The sequence below is a fragment of the Lacerta agilis genome, chromosome 13 (genome assembly GCF_009819535.1).
Source record: "Lacerta agilis isolate rLacAgi1 chromosome 13, rLacAgi1.pri, whole genome shotgun sequence".
Lineage (NCBI taxonomy): Eukaryota > Metazoa > Chordata > Lepidosauria > Squamata > Lacertidae > Lacerta > Lacerta agilis.
Window position 1 is genome coordinate 9,905,103 of NC_046324.1, and position 10,666 is coordinate 9,915,768.

General features: G+C 47.7%; 1 protein-coding gene across 4 annotated transcripts in view; it reads right to left on the reverse strand.

Annotated features, from left to right (window-relative positions):
* Positions 1 to 10,085, reverse strand: part of GRAMD2A (GRAM domain containing 2A) — an 81,395-nt gene extending 71,310 nt beyond the window's left edge. For 2 of the 4 annotated variants that reach the window (XR_004427745.1, XM_033167035.1), the window contains exon 1: positions 9,600 to 9,984. Coding sequence is in view for 2 of the 4 variants with exons in the window: in XM_033167035.1 (XP_033022926.1) it covers positions 9,600 to 9,949 (350 nt within the window). In the remaining 2 variants the exon portion in view is untranslated. The other 2 variants (XM_033167037.1, XM_033167036.1) reach the window with 2 other exon arrangements.
* Between the last annotated feature and the right edge of the window lie 581 nt (positions 10,086 to 10,666).

Consider the following 10,666-nt stretch of genomic DNA (forward strand, 5'->3'; position numbering starts at 1 on the left):
AAAACTGGCAAAAACATTTCACCACGCACAAAGCCCTGTAACCCTAAGACAGTAGCGATTTAATGCCATCAGTCCCCCAAACGCTCCCCGAAATCAAGGGTGATGTGGTTACATAAACACATCAGAGGCATACCAAGGCTTAAAACTAAGGCCGATATATTTTCCCCGTTTTTAGAACACCAAGTTCATCCTGATTAGGAGGCCAACAGCTGTTGGCCTCATTCCGCAAAAGGCTGCCGGCTGACTTGCTGAGCTCTCAAAATATGCCCATCCTCGTTGCTGCATCTTGCCCGGAAGAATTTCAGAACCGATTCACAGATGGCCCCCTTCCACAGGGAGATGAAGATGCACAACTCACTTCCAAATCTAAAGGGCCACCTGCTCCCGCAGGAACCTACCCGTATCTTAAGTTGGGTGTTAGGGGCTGTGGTCTAGGTCTGCTCAGAGGTTTGGATTAGGAGTGTTAGCTACCAGAGAGATGGCTTTCCTTGTGGCAATGTCCACTTGTGGAAATTCCGTTTCCACAGTAAGCCTCCTGACGCCCGCTTTACGAGCATTTAGGACCCGGATTTTAAAAAACCAGTTACCCACAGACAGTGCTATTTTTCTAGAAAAAAGAGGTGCCAGAACTCACCATGAACGCCTCCCTTTTCGTCTCATAATGGCAATGGCAGCCACCTGAGAGGTGCTGGAACTAAGTTCCGGGGAGTTCCAGCTGAAAAAAAAGCCCTGCCCACAAATTCAGTTGTATTAGGATTACATTGCTAGTGGGGGGTTTTGGTGACCATTTCTCATTTACAGATGGGAGATGAGCACCAAGGGTTTCACTCATGCATGGCTGTTATCTTCTGGGAGGGAGATGGAGAACCAGTTGCCCTTCAGATTCCCATCAGCCCCAGGGTCAAGTCTGAGGGGAGTTTTAGTCCAGCTGCATCTGAGCAACCATGGCCTAGGCAGACTTTTGGGGTGGATCCAGTAGGGCAGCTGTTAAAGTTGTAATTGATTTAGCTTTTAATAATATATTTATTTATTTACCCTCTGACAGGACTCAAGACAGCTTATAAGAACCAGGGGAAACAAGTATTAATAAGCAATTAATTGATAAAATTAAAATTATATACATATATAAAGTCTATGAAAACCAAGAATTACAATAAAAACAGAACGGCACCAGCCAGTGTTAGTAACTCAGATATACAATCTAATTGCCAAATGGCACCTTAAACCTGGGTTATGGTAGCCACAACGGAATGTCTAAGTGCCTTTTGTTCCAAAAAAGTTGTTGTTGTTGTTGTTGTTGTTGTTGTTGTTGTTGTTGTTGTTTTCATTTCTATACCGCTTTATATTTTAAAGAACAGATCTCAAAGCGGTTTACAACACACTGAAAAAATCAAATAAAACCATCCAGAATAAATCAGAGACAAGCTTCAAGGAAAATATTTCAGATCCTTCTCGAAAGGACATTTCGCTTTCCCTAGTCACCAGCCTGGCATCCAGAGATCTCCACGTGGTCGCAATTGGACCCGCGCCAGTCACAAAGCACGCCTGGCACCTGGCTATTTTCTATCGCTGAAAACCTCAGTCAGCACGGCCAACCGTCAGGGGTGAAGGGAGCCGCAGTGCAGCAGCCACGGGTTAGGCACCAGTAGAAAATTAATGTGGGAAGCAACTCCTCATCAGAGAACCATCCTCCGTCCCTGGCTTCTCCGAGAACATAGCAAGACAGCTTATGCAAGAGACCAGCCCGACAGAGTCCCAATCAAGCTGTAGGCATGTTGAATCAAACTCCCAGGAGAGATTTGCTCGAGAATGCCCACGCCAAGTCCCGAGAGTTTCGCGCAGGCAGCCTGAATTTCCGAGACACAGCCCTCATTCAGCGGTGACCTCATTTCCTTGCTCTAGATGGGTACGGCTGCATTGCCCCAGCCTGCATTCCAGTGGAAATTGTTTGCGTGCAGATTCGGAGAAATGCTACGCTTCTCTACAGCCGGAGGCGGGGGACGGACACACACAGACACACGCAGCAAGCAAGGGCATCCTTTGTTGGCGAAATCATGCTCAGAACGAAGGCAGTTAAGACTTGACAGGTCACACTGCGCTCCTCTTTAAAGCATGGCAAATATGAAATAACTAAAATGCTAAAGGCAGCTTTTTGAGTCATATTTATTCACAGGGAGTTTGGGGGGGGGGGGTTGCAAGGGGTGGGACTATGCTAGCAAGGAAGAAAAGGGCTAAGCAAAGTCCCTTTCTGTAGGGATCCGAGGCAGACAAGAAAAATATTATATAGCAAGTGGGTCTGCAACAAAATGCCATGAGTCTGTGCAGGGTGCCAGCCAGCCAACGAATGCTAACCGTTCTCAGGATAGCCCTAGTTCACTGCCACTTTCTCTCCCCACCCCCAAAACTGTCTGTCAGTACTCCAGCTTACTGAGCATGCTCAGTTCTTACCAGGCTATCTCCCCCATATCTGACCACTCCCCTTGTTATACCATACTCTCCCCAATGTTGAGGTGAAAAAATGGGGCAACAATCGTGCACAAGTCACATGACCCACGCGAAATCATAGCCCCAAAAGATGTGTTTTCTTCAGGACACTCAAAAATGCACATTTTGGGACACCACCTGAGACTGCAGCCCTGAAAAGTGCACTTTTACGGTGCGAGATGGCGTGAGGTCATGGCGCCCAAAATGGCCGCTGTGCTCTCACACAAAAAACCCCAGGATGTCCTGGTTTTACCAGGACAGTTGAGGGGTATGTTGTACTGCTTTAAATGCTGGGCTCCCCTGTGCTTGCTTACACCTTCCTCATTTTGGCTACACAGGGGTTCACACTCAAAGAATGAGTCCAATATTAATTAAACTCATAGGAGGGGTAGTCAATGTGGTCCCCTCAAGATGTTATTGGACTACAACCCCTATCAGCCCCAGCTATGGCCTATGGCTGGGGATGATGGGACTTGTAGTCCAAGTATATTCGGATGGCACCATGTTGGCCACCTCTAGTACATCACCTCTTCTCCCTTAGCCCCCCCCCCCAATTATGGGTGCTTAATTTTTTTCCCTTCAGCCCTCACTTCTGCCTCCTCCTAAACAGCCAGATATTAATAAAATAAGAATATATTTCTGTAGACGCCACTGCAATCTCTGAGTTGTGAGACATTCCAGGGATTCCAGGCACTTACCCAGGGCTCATGTTTCCTTTGGAAAAGAGGCACAGTGGAGACTGTGCTATCATTATGATATATGGTTTATTTACACAAATGTACAACCTGAGCCAGCGATGGAGGGGCTGCCAGCATTACACTCCAAAGCGTCTTGCTTCTCCCATAGCTCTGACTCTGCTCAGCTTGCTGCATTTAGGACATTCACTTTTCTCTCCAGCTTGCTGATGCTTATAGCCTACAACTATTTTTCCTCCATCCCACATCACCCCCAACTGCAATCCCAAGACTCAACTCTGCTTTGTCTCTAACTATCTCTCCATTGAAGGAGGGGCTCAGACCCATCTACTGACACAGAGTATTTGCTTTGTTAATCGCCCATTAACTTCCTTTTGTTCTCTGTAATGGCTCTTCTCCCATACAATTTCCTGAACGGGGAAACTGGTTTCACCTGTATTTTAACACTTTGCTGAATCCAGCGCCTGGCAGCCCATTTTAATACTCCAATCACTGATTAAATTCCACCACCCACTAGACCCAGGAGTTTTGGGGGAGGATCTAGCACCCAGGAGTATTGTCCTTTTTCCTTCAGCCTTCACTTATGTCTTCTCCTAACAGTCAGATATTAATAAAATAATAAAATAAAACACTTTGCCAAGGCCCCCCTAGTGAATACCTTCCCCCCTAAAACTACCAAGAACACAGAATACAGCAATTGCTTTGAAATAAGGACTTTACCTTTGGCAAAGCATGCCTTACACCAATAGGATATAGCAATAGCTACAAGTACAATGGTACCTTGGGTTACGGACGCTTCACATTACAGACTCTGCTAACCCAGAAATAGTACCTCGGGTTAAGAACTTTGCTTCAGGATGAGAACAGAAATGGCACGGCGGCAGCAGGAGGCCCCATTAGCTTAAGTGGTACCTCAGGTTAAGAACAGTTTCAGGTTAAGAACGGACCTCCGGAACGAATTAAGTTCTTAACCTGAGGTACCACTTTATGGGCAATATTCATCCTGCTTTCTAGGCAGCGTACAGACTGTTACTTCTATGGAGCAATGGGACTGAGTTCTTCTTCAGCTGTTACCATGCCAAAGGTTCTGATCCAGCATAACCCTAACTACACAAAACACAACAAGGGCAAGGACAGAGCCTCACTACAGTGACTGAATGTTCCTTGGGCTTTCCTAATTACAACTGCTGCTCTTAGCCACTTTCATAAACAGTGGTGAAATAACCTGAACGAGATGAGCAAGCAACTTCTGGTCTAATCAATTTAACTCCTACTGATTTCTATTTATTTTTTAGTCCTTGGACAGCAGTGCATTCCTGCAAGGTGTTGCTAGGCTCATTTTTCTAACGCTCCACACAAGTACTTCAATGTCCATCCTTTTGGGTGTTTTTTAAAAAACCAAAGTGCTCTAGGAACTAGAAATTATATGGAGACGGCAGAAGAGGGCATCAATCATTGGTATAATTCTGACAACCACAATGCTCACACAAAAATGTGAATGTCTCTTGCTGCTGTACTCAGGTCACCTCTGAGAGCTAGTTTTGGTTTTCCTCAGGTATGTCTTGGAAGTGCAACAGAAACCAGCCAAACTGGTTCGACCAAAGAACTTGGTGGGATCTTAAAAAATGAGCACATATGCAGGATAGCTGTACAGGACAGGGTTGGCAGCAGCTGGTCTAGGGAAGGTCGGAGCAAGCTGCTCATGACTGGGAGCTTGCAAAGTTTACTGGGTTGTGTGTGCAGAGGGGGGTGGCAGTGGGAGGCTGCAGCAGCGATGCATCACAGATGGTTCCCCACCTCAGCTTTGCATGCAGAAGGCCCCAGGTTCAATCCTTGGGATCCCCAGTTAAGGCTGGGAATGTCCCCAGTCTGTAACCCTGGAAAGCCTCTGACAATCCATGCAGACAACATTGAGCTGCATGGACCAATGGCAGGTCCTCATGCTCCTGTGGATGACGACAATGAAAGCAGCCCAGCACCAGACTCCTGGCACTCCCTCAGCCCAAACTGGCAGAGAGAAAGGGTAGAGGAGGCAGCTACAGCGGCCATCTTCATTATCCCAAATGCCTCTGGGCCTCGCCTCCAACACTGTGTGCATCCAAGGTAGGGCTAAGAGATAGTAGGAGTAATTAAGATGGCAACAGCTTCAGACGCATGGCCTGGTGCTTCTCATCACAATGGAGGGCCATGAAAAATTCTAAAATTCATGGACCTTTGGCCAAATGCAGCAGGACGTGTTATATGCCAGGGTGGGTGACGATTTGCGGTAAATCACTAGTCAGTAAGTCTTGATTTAAATCACTAGTCAGTAAGACTTGATTTAAATCATTTTTTTAACAGAAAGACTCATTCTTGCTGGTATAATCTTAATATCTACAACCAGATGAAGGTTTCATGTTTGGAATAATAAATGTTCAGAGTAGTTTTTACAGTTATATCAAACATTACTGATTTGGTTATACTATTAGAAATACATAGATAGATAATCATGAAATTATTGTGAGGTTTAATAAGTTAACTGTTTATATTATGACAACTTTTCCGCTGTACGTTATTGGAAGGAGAAAAATAATCATTTACTTAATAACAATTTATTTAAGTAAAACAATAACATTATAGCATATGTATCCATGTTTGTTAATTGATGTGGTTAAACGGTTTTTTAAAAAAAACTTAGACTGAGTTTTAGCACACATGAAAAACTTAAAACAAATCCTTATTTCCTGATGAATAGCCTTTGGACTACAATGTAACTTAAACAGAAAACTATCTTTAGAAAGATTTTTCCTCCAAAAGCATTTTATTTGAAAAATCAGATTTAAATCAATAAATCTGATTTTTGTATTTTAAAAAAAATCATTGATTTTTATCCACCCTGTTATATGCAATGTTATAAACTCACATATACTAATGCAAATGTTTTTAAACTGTAGTCACCAATCCGGCACCCAGAAATCTCCAGGTAGTTGCAATTGGACCCACACCAGAAGCAAAACACACCTGGCGCCTGGGGAACTTTGAACACTGGTCGTATGTTCTCAAAAAGCGATCACCTGTAAAGGACTATAGTCTTCCATGGACGGATCCCAAGCTATTCATCCACCGCACAAACGTGCTAGCAACAGCAATAAACATTTGGGAGGAAGTGGCCACATTCAAGAAGAATCTGGGGTCATTTAAGACAAGACATTGATCAGAACTGACGCAGGCAAACGTCATAGCCGGTACATACCCAGGTTAGGAACACAGAAAGATGCCCTGTAGCATCGGCCCATCCAATTCAGTATCATCTGTGTTAAAGCTCATCTGCCCAGAATTTGGGAGATAAGTTTTTCCCGAGCCTTACCTGGAGACCAAGCCCAGGAACTTCTTCAGGCACAGCATGTGGCTCTAGTGCTCTACAACAGTCCTTCTACAAACCTAGATCTCCAAATATTCTGGGGGGTTTCCACCCCAATTTGCCAGGTGGCCAAGCAAAACAATCAAATTTTCTAAGACAATACCCACCAGACTGGCATCCAAGAATCAAATCAACCTGGGAAATTGAGACCGACTGTCTTGTTTTGGCACTGGGGGTGGAGGCATTGCCCACCTATGGAGAGCAATTAAGTCCCACCTCCAAGGCTCTGTTACTTTGCCTTGCCACCATCAAAAGCAGCTTCTGGACACAGCTACAGAGACAAAGCTACATTCAGCCGAGAGCCAAGTGGCCAAGATGTTTGGAAACATACAGTCCTTTGGGAGAGCTGCAACCACCCTGCATAGCTTTCCCTCCAAACTTCAAGGTCATGCGATGCCCCGATTTCTCATATCCCAGCATATGTCACAGGGGGAAAAGAAAGCACTCTGGCAAGCAGCGGGGTGGGGGAAGAGCAAAACACCAAAAATAATTAGCATGCCCAAGTGTAGCAAAAGGAAAGAAAAGGAGGGGAGGTGGAGGGAAATCAGACATTCTGTCCTCACTGGCAGAGATAGATGTGTAATAGTGCAAAGCAAACAATGCCGGGCCTGTTAGAGCAGAGAACTGCAGGCCTCCCAGACGGTCTCATCCACGCAATCCCACCAAGGGCAAGGGGGAAGAATTTCCAGAATCATGCCATAAAGAGCTTCGTCAGCTGGCAGCCCCAGGAACCTGGCAAATCTAACCTGCAGATGACCCAAAGGAGAGACAAACAGAAAGGGAAAGGGGGCCGAGGGTGAGGGGGGCAGCACAGGCTCCCCAAGGCACCAGCTGAAGTGAGAGCATAACTGCACTCTCTGAAATAAAAGTTGTCTAACTCACCAGACAGAGGCTTACAAAACTTCCACCTGGGAATCATTAACATACAGAAGCCCGCATGTGTCTGCTGCAAAGCATGCCTCACTCGTCTCCCGTGACCTTCCCTGTTGGGCTCTAGGGAATCAGAAACGGCAGAAGCTTCCTCCTCAGTTTAGTTCTTCAACTCAGCAGCAACAAAGCCAGGATTGTGTATGGAGAAATGGCAAGCCACCACGGCTTCCAAATCTGCCACTCAACCTCTCCCTGCCCAACACGGCCGTATGATGCAATTTTAGCCACTGGGACGTGTGTCTCTGGACAGCAGGCATCGCTCTTAAACCTGGAGGGGAGCTGGGCATTGACAGGAAGCATCAAGGCTTTAATTCCCGAGTTAAAAGAAACTTTTTAGCAATAGATCAAGCATCCGAAAAGGCCACCAGATCCAAATATTTTTAGAAGTGTTCCTTGTTATCAGCTCATCTCCAAAAACTGAACTCAGTCTTGCAACCTGTTCATTCTCATAATGCCCTAGCTTTGTAAGAGTGAAAAGGGTTAGGATCCATCCTTCCACTTTGATTATTATTTACAATATTTCTGACCCACCCCTCATCATTCATGACCCCAGGACAGCCACGAACAATCATTCCATGTCACAAAAACAACAGAGCGAATAAAATATTGTAAGCAGAATACAACAAACATTAAGAATCTTTAAGGCTGCAGCACAGCTCCTTACTTCTATCACCCTCCAAAAGCTTGAGTAGATAGATCCACCTTAAGTTGTTGCCAAAAGAAAAAGAATCAGCAACAACCATACCACTGAAAGGAATGCACCCTGTAAACAGGGTGCCAACACAGAGAAGGCCTTTGAAAATTGTGCCCGAATCGATTGGGTCACCAATTGAGTAACATTGAGCAAGTAGGCTCTGAACTATAATTCTCTCATCAGCAAAACAGGTTTTTTGTTTATTTATTTTAACTATCCTACTACACCAAGTAGTGCAAACAAATGTTCCCAAACCCCCAAGGGATAATTTCTGAAACGTCCTGTTGCAATTTAATCAGCTTTCACACCCACTCTGGCAGTAAACAGCACAATAACCTTATTTATTAAATTGCATTTCGGTCCCATCTTTCCTCCCAAGAGGTCAGGGCAAATGTATGTAGTTGTTCCCACTCTAACCTCATGTGCATTTTACCATCACAACAACCCTGTGAGGTAGGTTAGGATATGAACAGCCTACAGAGTGGGCTTCACAAATGATTGAAGTGGGTTGAACCTGGGTCTCCCCTGTCACTACACCACACAGGCCTTCTTCAGAATAAGGCTAAGGAACCCACAGGCCTCCACGTGTCGCTAGACAACAACTCTCATTATTCTTGATCGTCAACAACATCCAGAGTGCCACAGTTTCCCCCGTTCTGGCTTTAAAGAGGAAAACCTGCTATAGCAGCAGCTGGGATCCCATTGGCAAGGGAGAATTATCACCAAGAGGGAGGGCTTCTGTCTGTTATCCTGTGCTATAGGAGTTAAGACTGGGCAACACTATCCCTCGGCCTAGAGACCCACACCAAGGCTGTTGAGGAGTGGCCCCTTCAGACTCTGGCTGCCATCGGGGGAATATGCCAAGTCCCTCTGTTACCAGGCTCAATTCCCCACAGGATGCTGCCACAGTCATAGTCATGCAGATGCAACTTCAGCGACCATACCTGGTGGTGCCATCAAGGCTGGACTTTTAGGCAGAAGTACAGGGCCCCACTCAGCAGAATGAGCAAATGAGATTCACCTGTTATAATTATTAACTACACACCCTTCGCAATTAGTCGAGATTCCTGCATGGCAGGGGGATGGACTAGATGACCCTAGGGACCCCTTTCCGACTCTACAATTCTATCATTGTAGAGTCTCAGGGCTCAGGGCTGGTTAGCAAGAGGAAATCACAATATGTAAAGGCATTTTAAAGCAGCTTGCAGTCAGGAAAAGAAACGCAGCAGCGACTCTGGTTGGCTTGTCACAGTTTCAACGACCATCTAAAGCAGCCGCCGTTTCCCCGTTCGGCCCCCAAGGCCAGCCCAGGGTTTCAAACGCCGGTCCCGCCGCCGGTTTGGCACCCCCGCCCGCGCCTCCCTCCCGACCCCCAGTCAGGCGTGCCGCCCCTTACCCTTTCCTCGAGGGACTGCCCTGGCCCAAAAGGTTCCAGACGACGGCATAAGCCAAAGCGCCAGCGAAGCTCCCCGCCTCTATCCCACCACCGCTCAGATTCAGGAGAGACGAGCCTGGAGGGAAATCGTTTGCGCTGATCAAAACGAGAGCGAAGGCAGGAGCCGCCGGGTCCCGCTCTCTCCCCAGGCCGACCCTCGGCACGTAGAAGGCGCGGGGAAAGGGCTGCTGCTCCCCCGGCTCCCGAGCCCCAGGCGGGCAGCAGCAGGACAGGGAGCCCCCCGCCCGCCTGCCCGAGGCGCGTCCGAGCCGAGGAGCCTCTTTCCCTGCTCCCGGGTCCCAGCCACGCATCCCTCCCGCGTTCCCACGTGCAGTCTGACACGGGGATGATGTAACCCGCATACCTGCCCGGCGGCCCCTCGCGATCCCCCCTCCGCGGAGCCGTCATTCCCGGCAGCTCGCGATCGCCCGGCACTAGCCACGCCCATTCGTCAGCCTATTGGCGGCGGCAGCGGTGGCGGCGGCGGGGCCCTCCCTCCCCGAGTGCGCGCGCTATCCCATCCTCGCGCTCTCATTGGCTTGCTCGCTGACCCTCCACGCGAGGTCCCTCCCCCAGGGTTTGGGCGGGGTGCGCAGCGGCGGCGGTGTCGCTTCTTAAAGGGGACGCGTCCTGTGGCGGACGGGGCGGAGATCTTTCCGGTGATAAGGGAATGTTGGGTTGGTGGCGTGTCGTCGGTTGTTTGCGCTCCAGATGAGAAACTGGCAGCAGCATCCTTATGCAGTTCGGTGGGTGGGATCCACTCCTGTGTGAGTGTGAAAAAGATTGCAGCCCTGCAGCATGAGCCTTTTGAGGTTTACTCGGAAGTAAGTCCGATCGCTGTGGGACTTGCTTCCTAGCAAAGGAAACATGCATACTGTACAAGTATTGATTGCCCTGCTGCCGCAACCCGCGGACAAACGCCGGCTCCCTCGGCCAATAAAGCGAGATGAGCGCTGCAACCTCAGAGTCCTTCACGACTGGACCTAACGGTCAGGGGTCCGTTTTAGTACTTTTGTTGTTGTTCAGTC